Source organism: Scleropages formosus, chromosome 10 (assembly GCF_900964775.1).
Source record: "Scleropages formosus chromosome 10, fSclFor1.1, whole genome shotgun sequence".
NCBI classification, from domain to species: domain Eukaryota; kingdom Metazoa; phylum Chordata; class Actinopteri; order Osteoglossiformes; family Osteoglossidae; genus Scleropages; species Scleropages formosus.
Window position 1 is genome coordinate 2,533,853 of NC_041815.1, and position 19,487 is coordinate 2,553,339.

Here is a 19,487-nt window from a genome sequence, read left to right on the forward strand (position 1 = left end):
GTAAATTGTTTCTTTCTTCAGTATTGATTTGTCAATATCCATTTAACGGAAAAAGGAGAGTTTCTCTTTAAGCCATTCTTCAGAGAGGTCATCAGCATTCCGGGTCTCAAATACCTGCAGTACAGAGAAGTCGATTAGTTTACTGAGATATGTTAGATACTTTAGCTACCTGCAGGTTTACGTATACATCAGTAAAAAATCTTGAGACCAAGTGCAGGCCTTGTTTCCATTTAAAATAACGGTGAAGTGTAAATACATCAACATAGAGCTAACACAAGTTAACCGCGCATAATTTATTACATTCAAAATTTAACTTCAATTAAGATAATGAAAATAGTTACTCCATGCTATATGTAAAATAACTGACTAGGTGCTTGTCTACATCTATCTGGGCAATCACAGAAATGCAAGTGCAGTCAGCCTCTGTGAAATGCCCATTCAAGATATGACGATTCTGCATAACGAGGACTTTCATTTAATAACACTATATTGACTTGTGTTTCTTACATTTGCGAGGACCAAACTTAGATTTCACACACATCCTGACCACTGAGCAGCGAGACATTCCCATGTATTTTGTCCAGAGGGACTTCTGATGATTAACTTATTTAGCTGACATCTTTGTCCAAGATGACTTATTGTGCCAGACACGCTGCACTGAACACCCTATAATCATACATCATTCGCTCATTTATATAGCTGTGCAAAACACACACAAAGGATAATTCAGTCACCAGTTTGCCTGAAACATGTCTTTGGACTGTGGAAGGAAACCCACTGTAACACAGAGAAAGATGGAGGCATTTATATCTATAGAACATGAGGACAGCTGTTAGAACATGGTAAAGCAGTTGCCTTTAGACCCGAAAGTCAAGGGTTAAATCTTACTTGTAGTTGTAGTACCCTTGAGCAAGGAACGTACCCTACATTGATCTAGTAAAATTACCCAGCTACATGAATGGGTAAATAATTGTAGGTATATTGACATTATAAGTCGCTGTGGAGAAAAGCATCAGCTCCATTAATTAATGTATATTTATTCTTTTTATATTGGTGTTACAGTTTAATTACTATATGTTATATAAATGTTTAGATTATTATGTTTATGTGTGATGTCAGCTGCAAAGCAAACACATTCACGCTAATAATTACCATCGATCCACCTGAAACAGGCCTTTGGGCTGTGGGAGGGAACCTATGGTTTTTCAAATGTAGACTGTGTACAGAATTGCAACTAAAAAAGCTGAATGAGCATAGGTGGACAGCCATACAGTATTAGAGAGTAAGTGATGAAAGGTTTCATGGCATTTGGCAATATTTTAGCTTGAATCGGTATCAACTTTATTGGTCAGGAAAGCATTTTTGCCACTGAAAAAAATTAATAATGTGAGAATTCATCTTACAAAAATTCTTCTAAGAATGAATTACTAAGCACTGTTAATGGAGGATGAAACCTGTTTTGAAATGTCTGAGTAAATGGAATAGAAAGGTGTTGCATTTTATCACCTGCAGTTTGCTTTGTCTTGTTTGGAGGTGAATAGTATCAGAGCTGAAGGAAGTCACTGGACCAACACGCTTTTGATTATGGACTCATATGTGGTGACTATATATGAAGTTTATAGTCATATGCTGTACCTTTGTCAACTCTGCAGCCTGGACCAGTCTGTTCTTACTGCCTGCATACATCATTTGCTGCTCTGGCTTGCAACCTGTCAATAGAGTCAGGGCCAAGAAAACATCATGCAATATACTTAACTTTTTTGGGATCAGTGTTTTTAATACTGCTGTGTTCTTGTAAAGAAACACACAAACAAACAAAAAATAGCATTGAGCCAGAGATGAACTGGCATCTCGCCCAAAGCGTCCCCGATCTCACCCAGTGCCATATGCCTCCAGGATACCACACTGGGCAAGTAGTCATTGAACACCAACATTAATTAGGGCCAGTAGTAGATTGGTAAAGGAAAAAGTATATCGAAGATATACAGATGCTCCTCGACTAACGATGGGGTTACATTCCGATAAACCCATCATAAGTGAAAAAATCTTAAATTGAAAAAGAATACAATTTCGCACCTACCAAACATCATAGCCTAGCCTGGCCTACCTTAAATGTGCTCAGAACACTTACCATAAGCTACAGCTGGGCAAAATCAAGCATGGGACACACATGGGCATTTAGTAGACATGATAGGATGCGAAAACACAAAATAAAAAATGCTTTCAACACAGTATCGGTTGTGTACACTTGCGGTTATTTACACTTGTTCGTGTGATCACTACAGAGACAGCAAGCGTGGTTGAGTGGATGCTGTGGCTCGCTGCTATCGCCCAGCATTGGAAGAGAGTATCGTTCCGCATATCTCAAGTGCAGGAACAGATCAAAATTCAAAATTCGAAGTACTGATTCTACTGAATATGTCTTGCTATCATACCACTGTAACTTCAAAAAATCATAAGTCGAACCATCGTAAGTAGAGGAGCACCTGTACATTAAAATCAGTTTCTTGAACATTGTTGGCTTCATGATTGTTGTGTTCATAGTACTTACCCACAGGACTTGAGAAGATAAAGCACAAAGGGTAGGAAATTCTGCCATCTGCATGGACATACTTATAACTGTAAACAATGAATGTGTAGCTTTGTCAAGGAAAGATTTATCAAGATGAGATATGAACCATATGGTCCAATACAGTGGCAGATGCTGACTGTTCCAATGTGCAGGTCAAACCAAGGAATCTGTGAGTACTTAGTGAGCTATCATATGATTTTACATCACAAGTTAACTTAATTGTTGCTAGAATAATAGAAGCAGTTATTTCCCATGATTAATCGGGTTAATCTGCTTTTGATTAATTAAGTTTGATAAATTATAATACTTTAAGGATATTGCTCCTAAAATTAAGGTGTTTTCCAATGACGAGAACAAAAAAGTCAGGTTTTGGAGTGCTGATTATTTTGAAAATGCTCTCACCCTGTTGCCACGATCAGCTGCCATGACAAAAGAAATCTTTTAATGCAAGAATTATGCAAGCAGCACACTTCCAGTTGAGCTTTCAGTTCATTTTGGCTGCTTAAAACTGTGTTTTACTTATAATACAATAATATCAAACCTCTTCACTCTCTCATTGAAATAATCATAATTTCATTTTTAATAAAATCTTGTGATCAAGATTTTTAAGTGAAGAAGAAATGGATCATGTTTAGCAAAAGGAAAAAGTGCCTTGGTTGGGCAAGTGTGGGTAATGGGGGTTGTTATTTTCTTCAGATTTTACCTGTCACATCCCAGATCATATACAAAGACAAAAGAAACATACTAAGATTACTTAAGAATCACACGTGTGCAACTATGTTTCTCTTTCTACTAATGTAATGTACAAATTGTATTTTTTATGAGATGTTCGTCACTTTGGAGAAAAGCGTCTGCTAAATGAAATGAATAAATGTAAACGTAAATGTAAGTTCCCTTCATGTAAGATCAACTATACTTATTCTGATCAGTCCCAAATGTCATCAGCTATAAGGTTTCACTCCACTTTTCAGTCCCTCTCTTGTTGTAGTACTCTTGAGCAAATTGTTTACTCTGAATTGCTCCAGTAAAAATTACAGTGCTGCATAAATTGGTAAATATTTGTAACCCTAATTATTTTTAGGGAAAGTGTCACCCAAAGAAATAAATATAGATTTATCACCCCCCAAAATGTGTGCTTACATTTACATTTACATTTATTCATTCAGCAGATGCTTTTCTCCAAAGGGATGTACATCTTAGAAAATACAATTTGTGCATGACATTAGGCGAAAGGCATAGTTCCAGATGTGTGACTCTTAAGTAAAGTTAGTTTCTTTCTACTATTTGCACCATTGTTCATCACACAAGTAGCTGAATGAAAGTCAGAATAGACAAATCCTGATCACCTTCCTACAGTTTTTTTTTTTTTTTTTGGAGATACACAAGCATTTACGTACAATACAGGAGTAGCAGCTGTGTAAAGGCTTACCTGGGCATGATCATAAAGTTATGGTGCATGAACATTTACATGTTACATGAGTTTAAGAGATCATGGGCAAAGTGAGTCTGCAAGAGGTGAATTTTCAGACACCTTTTAATAAATGTGGACAGAGTTTCAGCAGTTCTGAATGAGAGGAAGAGGTCGTTCCACCGCAACAGAGCCAGAACCGAGAATCTCTGTTCTTTACCTTTCATGCGCGGAACCACCAAGTGGGCAGAAGTAGAAGAGCGAAGCAGTCTGGTTGGGGTGTAGGAGTTGATCAAGTCTTGTAAATAGCTAGGAGTAGTTTTATTGATGCATTTGTAGACAATAACCAGGGTCTTAAATTTGATCTGGGTGGGTACAGGAAGCCCGTGAAGAGAAACGAGTAGAGGACATACATGTGAATGCTTCGGCAAGTCAAACACAACTCGGGCAGCAGTGTTCTATATTAGCTGTAGAGGCTTGATGGCAGTAGTGGGAAAGCCACACGAGAGAGCTGCAGTATTCCAGAACAGATGACACCATGTCTTGGACAAGTAGTTGGGCAGAGTCAGTTGTGAGGTAAGGACGGATCCTGCGGATGTTATGCAGGATATATCTGCAGGTCTGGGTTGTTGCTTCGATGCACTGAGAGATAGACTTGAGTCAATCCTCACTCCCAGACTCTTAGCCAAGGAGGTAGGCAAAATGAGTGAGTTGTCCAGTTTGATCATGACAGGAAGACAGGCCAGCTAGTAGGTGTAGGATCTCAGTTTTGGAGAAGTTGAGTTGTACATGGTGATCAGACATCCATGCAGAGATGTCCGACGGGCAGGCAATAATGCACGCATAAATGTCTGATGGTCCAGGTGGAAAGGAGAGGAAGAGCTGGGTATCATCAGCGTAGAGGTATTTGAATCCATGGGAGGCAATGACAGGGCCAAGGGAGGAGGTATTGATCGATACAGCAGAGGACCCAGTACTGAGCCCTGTGGGACACTGGTTGAGAGACGGAGAGGAGAAGAACGGGAGCTCCGCCCGGCCACTTGGTAGGATCTGTCCGATAGGTAGGACTCAAACCATCTTAGTGCCACTCCTTTGATCCCAAGATGAGTAAGAGAGAAGAGTAGAATCTGGTGATTGACAATGTCAAATGCTGCAGACAAGTTGAGGAGGATGAGGACCGAGGAGAGGGAGGTGGCTCTTGCGGCTTGGAAAGCATCAGCCACTGCCAGGAGTGCTGTTTCCGGGGAATGACCAACTTTGAATCCAGACTGATATCCATCGAGGAGATTGTTCCGAGTGAGAAATCAGATAGTTGATCACAGGTCGCCCGTTCTAGAGTTTTAGACAGGAAGGAGAGGCTGGAGGCTGGTCTGTAGTTTTGGACTGAGTTGGGATCCAGGGAGGGCTTCTTTAACAGAGGTGAAATTAGAGCAGTTTTGAAGGCAGATGGGAAGCAACCAGAGGAGAGGAAGGAGTTGGTGATCTTAGAGATGAAGGTGGAGAGTTTCAGGAAGATGGTCTGTAGGAGTGTCTGTAGGGATCGGATCAAGCGAGCAGGTGGTGGCTTTGTGTGATGTCAGCAGGTCAGAGATTTCAGATTCGGAGAATGGCTTGAATTTGGAAAGCGTGACTTCGCAAACAGGTCCAGTGCGAACTGGGCAGGTTGATACTGAGAACTTGTCCGTGATTGCATTGACTTTGTCTCTGAAAAACAAAGCAAAGTCATCAGCAGTGAGAGAAGAAAGAGGAGGGGGCGGTGGAGGACACAGAAGGGATTAGAAGTTGGCGGCATGGTGGCACAGCGAGTAGTGCTACTCTCTCACAGCACCTGGGTGGTGCAAGAGGACATGGACTCGAGCCCCTCTCAGTCTGTGTGGAGTTTGCGTGTTCTCCCCATGTCTACATGGATTTCCTCTGGGTGCTCTAGTTTCCTCCCACAGTCCAAAGACACGCTGTTCAGTTTCCCCTTAGTGTGTGAGTGAAAGAGAGAGTGTGTTTCACTGATGTATGGATCAGTGACCCAATGTAAGAAGTGTAACTAGCAGTGTAAGTCATCTTGGTGAATAAGGTGTGGGCTGATAACACTACATAGAGTTCATTGGAAGTCGCTTTGAAGAAAAGCGTCTGCTAAATAAATAAATAATGTAAAGGTAAGTTGGCAAAGAGTCTGTGTGGTTTTTTTAGTTGCAGACTGTATTTTGTTGTGGTAGAAAGTAGTTTTAGCTGAAGAGACAACAGAGTGAAAAGTAGTTAAGAGATGTTTGTAGACATCCAGGTCTGTGCGGGTCTTAGATTTAGCCATTGCCGCTCTGCAGCCCAGAGTTTGGTCCTGTTAGCACATAATGTATCAGTCAGCCATGGGGTGGCACTAGGGCATGCTGGTCTAGAAGATGATGGACAGAGAGAGTCAAGAGAAGAAGATAGGGCAGAAAGGAAAATGTTAGTGGCATCGTCTGTTGATAGATCCGAGAACTGTGCAGCAGAAGGGAGAGCAAACAGTGTGGCAGAGGCAAGGCAGGAAGGTGAGAGAGATTTTAAGTTGTGGCGGAAGGTGACAATGGGTGCAGAAAAAGGAGAGGCATTAGTGGTGAGGCAGGGTCGGAAGGAGATGAAGAAGTGATCAGAAACATGCAACGGAGTAACAGAAAGGACAGAACAGCCATAGTTATGGGAAAAGACAAGGTCAAAGCAATTGCCTACTTTATGAGTAGCAGAGGACTGCGATAAGGAGAGGTAGAAGGACTTTAGAAGCAACAGATGGCCGCTTGCATGAATGTCATCGACATGCAGGTTGAAGTCACTCAGGAGAACCAATGGAGTGTTGTCCTTTGGCAGGGAGCTCAGCAAGATGTCAAGGTCATCCAAGAAGCAGCCGAGAGGGCCAGGAGAGCAAAAAAGAACAACCACAACAAGAGTGATTGGGGCAGTAATAGAGATAGCATGCCATTCAAAGGAGGACAGATCATGCAGGTGAAGAGGAAGAATAGAATATTTCCACCTGGGAGAGATGAGCAGGCCTATGCCTCCACCTCTACCAGAGGGACAAGGGGTGTGGGAAAAAGAGTAGTTAGTGGAGAGAGCTGCAGGTGTGGCTGTGTTGCCTCAGCTGATCCAGGTTTCAGTTAAGGCCAGGAGATCCAGTAAGAGATGGGAGGCGTAGGCTGGTATAAAGACAGCCTTCCTCACAGCAGATCAGCAGTTCCAGAGTCCCATGGAGAAATTGAAGCAGGATGGAGGGTTTAACAGACAAGGATAAACCAGGTTATTGTAGCAGCAGGAGCGTCTGAGTCTCTGGCGGTGGTGTCGCACAGTTTGGTTGCTATAGACAATTTTGATGTTTGACTCATGATCCCTCAAACACCAGACTGGTGATGGCAGACTTCATGTAGTGGCGGTTGCCTCCCTTGGTGGACTCCCGCAGGTAGATTCCATTGTTTTTGCACCCTGAGTCTTTGCATTAAGAGGCTGCTGCTACAGGTCACCAGCTGCTAGTTAAATCAGGCTAATTCCTGTCAGCTGAGATTCCTAATTGAAATCAAAACTACTCTGACACTGGTAACCAAAACAAACAGATGTGATTTATCAATCGACGGAGTCACGCCCACTTTACAGTACGGAACACAGAATTGTTTAGCTTCGCATGCGCCCTAACAAACTGCAAAGACACACACACACACAATGTCTATAACCGCTTGTCCTAAGGGGGGTCGTGGCAAGCCGGAGCACAAGCCGGCAACATAGGGCACAAGGCTGAGGGGGGAGGCAGCACACCTTGGACAGGATGCCAGTCTGCCACAAGGCACCCCAAGCACAGAGCAGAGCCAAACCCACTGCGCCACCGCACCCCCCCAACTGCAAATACAATTAAACAAACAAACAAATTAATAAAAAATATGGTCGACAACTACACAAACACACAACTGATTGCTTCTATCTAGCCGCACAACTATTCGAGAAGAATGAGTGTTGGGATAAAGTGATAGCAACAAATAAACTTACCCGAAACGCAACGAACTACAGCGACAGACCGCCAACACAAAATATAATTCACAATGCTTCAGGAAGGGTTAAGCTCGTCACGGACTAAGATGCTAACAGGAACCTTTTGGAACTGCAGGACTTTATTGCAGTTACTGCCCTGTCTCTGCATATTACAACCATTATGTATATTCTCTGCAATTCTGGGCTATGGGATGGGTTGGCAAGATAGAAGACATTTCTTAACAAAAAACCTATATCTCAACTTGTGTAAATTTTGGAGGAAGAGGCAAAATCATGTGGAAAAGGCTTTTGTGTCTGATTTGATAGAAGATAGATACATATGTTTTAGGCCTCAATTCCAACGACATATTGGTGCAAAGTCAGCACAACTCATCTTTCAAAGAACACGGCACCCACTGTCAAGCACAGTGCTGGCAGCAAAACGCTACGGTTTGTGTTTTCTTTAGCAGGGGCAGGGGCTTTGGTAAGAATAGACTGGAAACTGAAAAACTCCAAATATCAAGATATTTGGTATAAAACCTGCTGCTCTCCAGTGGACAGCTAAAAAAGAATTTCTCTTTTCATCTCAACAACTATTCACAAAACACTGTCAAGTCAACCAAGCAAGATCTTAAAAAAGCATGATCAATGCCTTAGAATGAGCAAGTTAGGGTGAGGACCTCAATCTTATACAAAATCTATGGACTGATTCACCGAAAGGGAGCTGTGCATGGGAGATTCCCTTCCAGTCTGACTGAACTTGAACACCTTTACAAAGAAGATCAGAAAATTGCGTACTGAAATTGCAAGCTTTCAAATTGCTAAAATAAGAGGCCTATTCTGACAGCATGACTGTTGTAATCCCATCAAACAGTGCTTTCATAAAGTACTTTTACATTTAAATGTATTATTTCAAGGGGGTGCAGTGGCGCAGTGGGTTGGACCACAGTCCTGCTTTCCGGTGGGTCTGGGGTTTGAGTCCCGCTTGGGGTGCCTTGCGATGGACTGGCGTCCCGTCCTGGGTGTGTCCCCTCCCCCTTCGGCCTTACGCCCTGTGTCACCGGGTAGGCTCCGGTTCCCCGCGACCCCGTATGGGACAAGCGGTTCTGAAAATGTGTGTGTGTGTGTATGTATTATTTCAGCAGACACTTTTCTCCAAAGGGTTTTACAATGATTATTAACTGGTATGTAGCCGATACCTTTGCCTGAGAAACTTAGAGAGGTAGATATAGTGCCCTAAATCCCCTAAAATTACTCACCCATTCATACAATAGAGCAATGTACACACACACACACACACACACACACACACATTTTCAGAACCGCTTGTCCCATACGGGGTCGCAGGGGAACCAGAGCCTACCCGGCAACACAGGGCGTAAGGCCAGAAGGGGAGGGGACACACCCAAGACGGGACGCCAGTCCGTCGTAAGGCACCCCAAGCGGGACTCGAACCCCAGACCCACTGGAGAGCAGGACTGTGGTCCAACCCACTGCGCCACCGCACCCCCTTAGAGCAATGTAATACACACATTTGCTTACACACAAACACTAGCATTAGATAAAGGGCATGCTCACTTATGCAACTAAGGCATTGGAAGTTTAATATTTTAACTGTTCATTTAAGGGTATAAACATTATGGGTCACAAGATCATACTAAAAATTAAAATGGTCTGACATGATTTGTCCTGATTTCATTGCATCAATGCTAGCTGGAATTTTTATAAGGATGTGTAGACTTTTGATATCCACTGTATGTCTCCGCTGACATATCACAGACATTTCTTTTTTAAATCTCAAAAAATTTTTATTCGTTGGCCTGTTAATTTTCTTCTTTTTTTTAAGGTTTTTTCCCTTGAAAATACCTTTAACCACTTTAACCTGTATTCCTCCAGCAGATTAATTTCATTTCAGGAAAGGATATCTTGGCTGTCGCTCTGGGAGTTCATTTCTCAAATCCTCTAGGGAGATATCCTGAAATACAAAGGTTTGGTTTGTCTGGCATTATGACTAACTGTTCAGTTCAACTTTAACTGATTAATCTGGTAAAAAATGTTGGGGATATTCTAATTTATTTAGCTTATGCCTTTGTCCAAGGTGACTTTCAATATTAGGTTTGTGTACTAAGCTACAAATTGTTTATGCTCTTTTACCACTTAGTAATTTTTGCAGGAGACACTCTAGAAAAAGTACTTTGCTCAGATCTTCTACATACCCTCTGGAAATTAAATTCAGTTGAATTCAGTTTATTTTTATGAAGTGCTCTTCTCACCATGATGACAGGGATTGCTGAAAAAATTTAGGATACAATACAAAGATTAAATACTTGTTAGTAGTAATTGTAACTAATTATTAGGATAACCCACCTAACAGCTGAGGAGAAGAAAACAAAAAGTTTCCGCTGCAAAGAAAGTGAGAAAAACCTATGGGGGTACATCTACCAGTCCCCCCCCCAAAAAAAAAAGTCAGTGGAATGACTTTTCCCTGATGCATTGCATTAGCCAGCTGGGAAGACCTTGGCAGCGATGGCACACTAATGCATACTGCAATGGGTGGCCTGAGACAGAATTATGGATCCTGTTTGCACTGATGCCAATTTATCATCAGTTGATTGAAATGTTCCTTCCTTCCAGCTGTAGTGCCACGTGTGTCATTTAATACTAGGAGGGGAAGGCAGCAATTGGTACTTGGACCCAGACAGTACAGGTGTGCATCACTTAACGTCCTTCCGCACAATGCCCGACTGCATATACTGTACGTCCAAGGTCACATAAAGTTACAATAGAGTTGAAAAATCTTGATCGGCCGATGAGACATAGTAAACTTAAGCAAATGTAGTGCATCTTCCCACAACAGATGGATCCTATATGAGCAAAGCGATTGCAAAGCGATTACGCTGCCAGGCATTCAATGTTACAGTACATATCGATAGTGATATTAAACATCTGTGTTACTGGCTTATAGATTTACTGTACTATACTTTTCATCATTATTTTAATGTGAACTCTCCTTACTTACAAATTAAAAATTTACCATATAACACTTTGTAGGCAGCAGCATCTCAGTCTTGTGTATCCCACATCTCATTCATTGCATCATCTCTCGGTTAACTTTCATCTTGCAAAATAAAGCGCATCATGGCCCCCAAATGTACCAAAACCAGTTCTAGTGATGCCAGTAAGAGGCAAAGGAGGATTATTGATCTGAAAATTAAATTAAAGGTGATTAAACAACACAAAGGTGGAAAAGGAGTGAGTGTTATTGCTCACGAGTTAGGCTTGTCCCACTCCACAATCAAGTATAGAGTTGTACACTATTGTATAACTGAAATACAGTACAGAATCTTGGCAATTTAGTCAGTACAATTACAGTATAGGTACAATATACCATAATAGGCTTGTATAGTATATATAATGTTTGGACAACCTCCAAATTGCCTAACGTCCTATTGAACAGAACATATTCCGGACGTTAAGCGACACATGGCTATTATTTTTTTTTCTCGATTCCTTGACATGAGAGTTTTTTGCTTCCTTTCTACTGAGCTGCCAGTGTAATTAACTGAGGTAACAGCACTACATAAAGAATGCATTCAATTGTTGAATGATTGTTTATTCCTTTGGTATGCTGATTAGAATTAGATGCAATACAATATTCCATCCTAGACTGTAACCATATTAAGCTATTCCTCTAAGTCACCTTGGACAAATGTGCTTGCTAAATAAAGAGGAATGATAGTAAAATAGGAGAGCAAATTTAAGTCTGGGACCTTCTGATTGCACGGCAACATGTCTAACCCATATGCAACCTGATAACTCATTACAAATAAAACTTACCTGTACCAGTAGAGACAGAGGCACAGAAACAGAAATGGTAAATGAAAAAATTATAAATATGTCCACATACATTCCTTAGTTAATTTTTGAGTGTAAGCACTGAAAATGCTGTTTACATCGATTGCAAGATTCTATTAAATTTTACGTTAATCATAAAATTAAGAGTAACAGTGTTCTTGCTAAGGGGGCGTAGTGGGATAATGGGTTTGGCCTGTGCCTGCTCTCTGGTGGGTCTGGGGTTCAAGTCCTCCTTGGGGTGCCTTGCGATGGACTGGCATCCCATCCTGAGTGTGTCCCCTCTCTCTCCAGCCTTGCGCTCTGTGTTGCTGGGTTAGGCTTCGGCTTGCCGCGACCCCACTTGGACAAGCGGTTTCAGATAATGTGTGTGTGTTCTCTCTCAGAAATGTATTCAGTTTCTCAGTCTACAATGATGTTTTCAAGTCATTTTTGCCCTGTTCTTAAGCTATAAGTCTGCTCTAAAACGTTTCTGAAAATACAGGTATGATAGATTAAATTGCTTAATTAAAATATTCTGTACAGGAGAAAAATTTAATGAATTTTAAAATTTGCATTGAGTTTATATTTGATTTTTAGTACACACTTGTCTGCAAATACAGCTTTACAACTGAAGACCAATCACATAAAGTGCAGGAAATAACAGCCAAGAACATACTAACAGGTGTAGCAAGTGTTTAGTGATCAATTGAATGCAACCTTAACTTAATGCATCAGAGTATTTTCTCTCATCATATGCTGACAAAGTTACTGTCTTAAAAAAATTTCTATATCCCCATTTGCAATTAGCAAATACCATTCATTAGAAAGTGTTTAAGTAGAGCATGCGCATATAGAATCTGTCACTTACATCATACTCCTCCTCCAAGACCACTAGCTGCTTCTCTTTATCAATTTTCACTGAAGAAGAAAAATAAATTTTAAAGAATTAAATACATGAGTAAACAAACACTAAAAGACACTTTAAAACACTTTATTTAGCCTCAAAAACCATTACACTGTTTCATACCATAAATATGACCTGAAAATGGGGGGAAAAAAATCCAAATCCTTGGAATATAATGACAATTAAGTGATGTACTATTAATTAAATAAGTTGTTCAAGTTTTAACTTAGACACTGCATTTCTTTATCAGACTGTTGATTCATATAAGCAATATTATTTGCCATCATTCACACATTCTGAGGGTGAAAAGAATGAAAGCAATGCAGTGAAAAGTGATGGTACGCACATTCCCATATAAGCGAGCAGCATTCTACATAATTCAGCCGCGATACATACTATACTAACATAATAATCATTATACTTACTCAGGATGGCAGAGTTACTTGTTTCTTTGCGGAATCTGAATTTTTTCAGCTTTTCTATGAGACTTGTGTCTACATCACACACCACCAGGGAATCCGCCTAGTGGGAAATACACACGAGGAACAGTAGTGAAAGAGGATGATTAGGATCAAGATCAAAGGTTTGATACTCATCTGATGTTCATTGGTTCACACGGTGGAAAGAAAAACTAGCTGTACTTAAGAATCACTCGTGTGCATCTATGTCTCTCTTTCTGCTAACGTTATTCACACATTGTATTTTCTATGAGATGTACATCTCTGGAGAAAAGCATCTGCTAAATGAATAAATGTAAATGTAAATGACAACCATCTATAACATTGCTGTTATCTGGAAAAAGTATAGCAATGCATTTTACAATTGATAAATAAAATCTCATCAGAATTAGAATATCATTTAATATGCTTTACATTGTATGATTTGGACTAGATTCACCTATAATGCTTTGTTGTTTGAGAAGAGAAGTTTTTAGTCATATCAACAACCACACTGCTAACAATAATAGCGAAGCTATAATACTGGCAGAAACTAATTTACAATATCACTAGTTTATGTATAAAAACACATCAGAAAAATATGCAAAAGCTTGTACTTATGCATTATTCTTAATGTTACAGGCATAATCTGTAATTCTTCAGATTTCATATGTTTCATTATTTTCAGCACCTTGCATTTCTAAACATCTACAGTTGAGCTGCCAATGAACTCCTTTAAGCATTAAGACAAGGAGCAGATCGCTAGATAGCAACCTTTTTTCTCCTGCGATCATTTTCACAAGTACAAGAAATTCCTTTCAGATCTCTTCATTTTGCTAACAGTTTTTTCCAAAGCAACTTGTATAACATTAAGCTACGTACAATAATTTACCCGTTTATACAGCTGGGTAATTTTCCTAGGGCACTTTACGGTAAGTACCTTGCTTAGCTGGGATTTAAACCTGCAACATTTCAGTTCAAAGGCAGCAGTTTTAACCCTTACACTACCAGCCACTCCTTTGTAACTACTGAACTGAGAGCAACTTCACTGTATGAATATTTACTTGCGTTTAAAAATAAGAAAACGTGATTTTCTTTGAATATAAAGTTTACACACTATAGGCCTGTAGGGTCTACACTCAAAGTACTTTTAACAAAACAAATGACCAGAATAAAAATGATATATAGAATAAAATGAAATATGTACCATACACTGAATAGTAAGCCTAGAAAGGTATTTTATTTGCAAGGCAGTTAAAACATTAAATTAACACTATTCATTTAAGTTTTTTTTTAATTAAACAATATTTCATGAGATCATGTGCATAGTAGCAGAGGTAAATCTGCAGACAGGAGTGTTTTACACAGTCATTCCAGTTGCATAAGACCTCAGGTCACAGTCTTAATATAAGCAGGTGTTTTTAAACAATGCATTTGTTCCCTGGTAGTATAGTAAACTAAGCAGCTGAGGTTCCCAGAAAACATGGTATTCATATCTCTAACCTGGACATGATCATCTTTTCCTAGACTACCAAGCAATTGGTTATGTTGGAGCTCACAGTGCCCTAGAAAGAGAGCCTGGAGGAAGCCAACGAGCGGAAACAGGCAAAGTACCAGAAGCTTACAGAACAATGTCAGAGGCAAGGCTGGTGGACATACTGCGTGCCCATTGAGGTGGGCTGTCGGGGATTTGCAGGGCACTCGTTGTGTAAAGCCCTAACGCTGCTGAGCATCACAGGGGAGGCGAAGAGAAAGGCCATCAGATCAGCTACTGAAGCTGCAGAGAGATCCGTGGCTCTGGATTTATAAGATTTACGAGAGTGGATCTGTGGTCACTTGCTGCCGGGACGCAAGTCTGGGCTTGATCAACCCTGGCTGGGTCACCTGGGCAAGGGTGTCTGATGCTGAAAGACCCAAAACACCCGATGACCCCAGGTCACATCACTGACGATATGTCCCAGCGCATCCGCAGGATGTATCTTATAACTGTTGTGGTGTTGTTTTCCTCAAGAAATTATTAGCTGAATGATCTGTCTCCAAGTGTTTATTGTACCTGGAGAGCAGCAGACCAGTAATGTTTTACGAATGTTGTGATAAAAGGAAAGCAAACATTGAAGGTTCCTGTCTTGGCTCTCAGATTGCAAGCCCACAAGGTACAACCGTCAGGGGCTAACATTTTTTTTCTGGAGAAAAATTACGAAAGGGATCGATAAGCCTAAATGATCCATGTTTAACATTCATCAGTTGACCATTTAGCTAACAATTTTTTTTCCGGAATAACTTACAGTTTTAGGATGTTATTTACCCATTCATACACCTGGGTGAATCGACAAAACAATTTTAGTATGAGTACCTTGCTCAAGGGAACTGTAGTCAGTGGTGGTATTTAAACCTGGCTCTTTCTGATCCTTTGAGTACAAAAGTAGCATCTCTAACTTCTATAACCATTACTATCAAGAAGCATAAAATAATTAGGTGAATCCCAAAGCTCACTGTCAGTACACAGATGCAAACAATCTTACAATAAAAGTAATCAAACACTCATACAAGTGTATGTCCTGTGTAGGTTTTTCAGTGCAGAGGCTGTACAAAGTCCAGAATTTGCTTTCTGAAGCAGAATCCCCAGAAAACCTTAGAATTCAGTGATCAGTGTAATATAATCACTAGTGTAAATACAGATGTACTTTTTTTTGCTTTGAACAAGCTCATGAGATCAAATGGAGCTTAAACCATGAGAACATATTGGTCATTAGTAGGAAATTAAAACTTTTTGGTCTTAGCTGTTGTGTGGGGTGCCGTTCTTCTTAAATAATACACAGGTTTCCCTTGAGTCTTTGTAATGAGAATTCCATCTTACAATCAAATGTATTATGCACCATAAAATTCATGTAAAAAATTTGCACTTCACCTGTACCTGCTGACAAGAAACTCAGAACTCTTGATTCTTTATTACCTAAAATAATAATGATCCTTGAACCACAAACAAACAAATACATGTAAAAGAAAGTTTAAAATCTGAAGTGATACAACAAACCGAATTCTAGTGAAATGAAATACTATGACAAAAGAGTCTGTGTGATTTGATTGCATTTTTAAATCTCAGATGGGTTACAATAATAATAATAATAATAGGGTGGCACTGTGGTACACAGGGTAGTCAGCTGTCTAACAGTGCCTGGGCTCTTCAGGCGGAGATTTAAATCCAGCTCAGTCTGTGTAGTTTCCATGTCCTTCTTCTGTTTGTGTGAGTTTCCTCTGACAGTCCAAAGACAAGCTAGGTTAACTGACAACTCCAAATTGTCCATAGACTATGAATGTGTGTGGTTGCCCTGCAATTTGTTTTTTTTCTGAAGCCTACTGAGTAATGCTGGGCAGGCTCCACACTACATATTTACAGTAGACTATATAAAGCACACACACACACACACACACACACACACACACACACACACACACACACACACACACACACACACACACACACACACACTTTCAGAACCGCTTGTCCCATACGGGGTCGCGGGGAACCGGAGCCTACCCAGCAACACAGGGTGTAAGGCCGGAGGGGGAGGGGACACACCCAGGATGGGACGCCAGTCCATCGCAAGGCACCCCAAGTGGGACTCGAACCCCAGACCCACCCGAGAGCAGGACCGTGGTTCAACCCACTGCGCCACCACACCCCCCTATATAAAGCATTTAAAAATAAATTTACAACATATTTACAATACATATCTGCATTTAAAAATGGTTGCAGTATTATAAAGCCTATCCCATGACCACACTGCAATCTACGGCAGTCAGTCACACACACATACATTCACTGTGCCTGATTTAAAGTCACCAGTATCAAGTGAAACAGTGAAGTCTTTGGACTGTGAGAGGAAACCTATGCAAACACAGAGAGAACATATAAAGTCCAGACTGACCGGGATTCAAACCCATAGACCTCGAGCTGTGAAGCCGTCCCTGTGCCATCATGCTGCAGAAGAACAACGAAATAAAACAACAACATGAAATGAAATAGTAAGAGTAACATGGAGTGGGGGGTGCGGTGGCGCAGTGGGTTGGACCGCAGTCCTACTCTCCGGTGGGTCTGGGGTTCGAGTCCCGCTTGGGGTGCCTTGTGACGGACTGGCGTCCCGTCCTGGGTGCATCCCCTTCCCCCTCCGGCCTTACGCCCTGTGTTGCCGGGTAGGCTCCGGTTCCCCGTGACCCCGTAAGGGACAAGCGGTTCTGAAAATGTGTGTGTGTGTGAGTAACATGGATGTGGAGAGGGGAGATTTAAAAAAAAAAAAAAAAAAAACAGCAAACAAATGTGTATAAAATGTGTACAAGCAATTTTGAACACGTGGGACATTAGTCAGGACTTAAAAGTGTATAGAGCAGTTGTGGTATTCTGGACTTGATTTTGACAGAGATTGTGTTCCACATTAAAAAAAAAAAAGAGCCCAGAAATTTGCATATTTGGTAAAAAAATGGTTGAACTGTTTGTGGTTCAGGAGAACATGATCTGTTTTTCCAATCCACGTCAATGAATAGTCCTTTTTTATCGAGAGTTCTTTTTACTGTGCATTAGCAATTTTGCAGAAAATTTTCATCTTAAAAAAGCTGTAAAACTGACACGTTGAGGTCAAAATGTAAGGTAAGAGTTGCACAGTTTCGATGTGGCATCACCAAGTGTGGCAAGCTCTTATTCAGAGAGGAAGGGGGATGGGCATGGGGTACATGCATGAAAACCAGCCTTTACCTTCTAAAGCGCATTGCATGGGAAGCCATGCAAGTAATTCAGTGAAGAATATACACTTTGCACAAACTACAGAAAAAGATCTTCCTACCATTTTGTATGATGGGTATCTCTGTCTTTGTCCACCCTCTTGTTGTCAGTGATGTCTGCTGCTGAAGTATCTCACTTTCTGACACAGCCCTTGCAACAGGAAACTGACAAAGTGCCTACACTTCCTCCTTTAACACAAGTTTGTTTGAAAGGGGAGGTGCAGAACGCCCTAAACGGAAATATGAACATAACACATTGTAACTCATGAAATCAGTTGAGATCATGGCATTTGCAACTAAACTGAGTGCACAGACAAACTCGCCTGCTTAGTTGTCCCCTTTATAAGCACATTTCTGCATTTGTTATAACTGACCTATGTTAAGGTCTCCTTGGCTTGTTATTATTGCAAATGACAATTAAATGTAGACACAGCGTGAAGTCAGTAAATACTGAATGCACTGGTAACTATAAATTCATAAGGCAGCAACAGTACCGCTATGGTTAATGTTATTTATATCTTTAGATTCAAGACTGAGTAAAGTAACCCTGTAACTAGAGAATATCCTTTAATTTTTCGTGAATGCTCATTGATACAGGAAGGGGGTGATAAGGAAACCTATTCAGGATAGGTGGGTTGGAAGCAGTCATGTATCAATTAGTATTATATAACTTTTAAATTTTTAATGTGATGTTGCCAGTGTATCTTTTTCACTAAGCTCAATGAATGCTGTATTTATTGCATTATGTTGGATGATTCATTTGGGTCTCGTCCGTCAAGCTCAGATCTGTCACGACCATGCCCGCAGCTCAGTCAAAAGCACATGGCCATATTCAGAGCAACCAGGTATAAAGAGCACCACTCCACCACTTCCTAGCTGTGGAATCTCAGCAGAGAGTGCAACAACTAGACAAGGGAGCTGCCCCATCCGCACATCCTCAGTCGCCACCATGTCTGCTCCAGCGACAGACCCCAGGCTGGCCACACCTATATGATGTGATGGCTCCCCGGATAAATGCCAGGAGTTTCTTTTACAGTGTAATTTGGTTATCTCCAGCCTACCCCACACATATTGCTTGAACGAAAGCCAGGTGATGCGCCTAGTGTCGTGGCTGACTGGACCTGCACTCTGACTGGGTGATGGAGGTCAGGAGAAAGTGCACCACCTCCTATTACCGATTCAAGAAGCAATTTGAGGCGGTGTTTAATCACCCAATCACTGGGAAGACGGCTGCCATTCGCCTACTGAGCCTACAGCAGGGCAACCAGTCTGTGGCAGCTTATGCCCTCCAGTTTCGTATCATCGCAGCAATGACCCAGAGGGACTCAGCAGCGAAACTGCTGTGTTTCGAAAGGGGACTGAATCCTCGTATTCAAGCTGAACTCGTCTACCAGGGAGAAGACTGGACCTTTGACCAGTTTGTCCAAAAAGCCATTTCCCTTGACAATTTGGCCCAAGAATGCCTTCGACACTCCCAGCAGGTTCCATCCATGGCCAGACATTTTCCTGAACCCCAGGAGCCCATGCAAGTTGACTGAGAATGGCTGACAACCACAGAGAGGCAATGGTGGTTCA

At 41.1% G+C, this 19,487-nt stretch overlaps 1 protein-coding gene across 1 annotated transcript; it reads right to left on the reverse strand.

Annotated features, from left to right (window-relative positions):
• Positions 1-31: 31 nt before the first annotated feature.
• On the reverse strand, positions 32-18,067 carry gmfg (glia maturation factor, gamma). Its single transcript, XM_018765183.1, has 7 exons — positions 17,975-18,067; positions 13,125-13,221; positions 12,664-12,713; positions 9,887-9,936; positions 2,552-2,634; positions 1,636-1,709; positions 32-114 (listed from the first exon to the last, which is right to left on the reverse strand). Exons 1-7 carry the CDS (start codon positions 17,975-17,977, stop codon positions 43-45), a joined length of 429 nt encoding a protein of 142 aa, XP_018620699.1. The 5' UTR covers positions 17,978-18,067; the 3' UTR covers positions 32-42.
• Between the last annotated feature and the right edge of the window lie 1,420 nt (positions 18,068-19,487).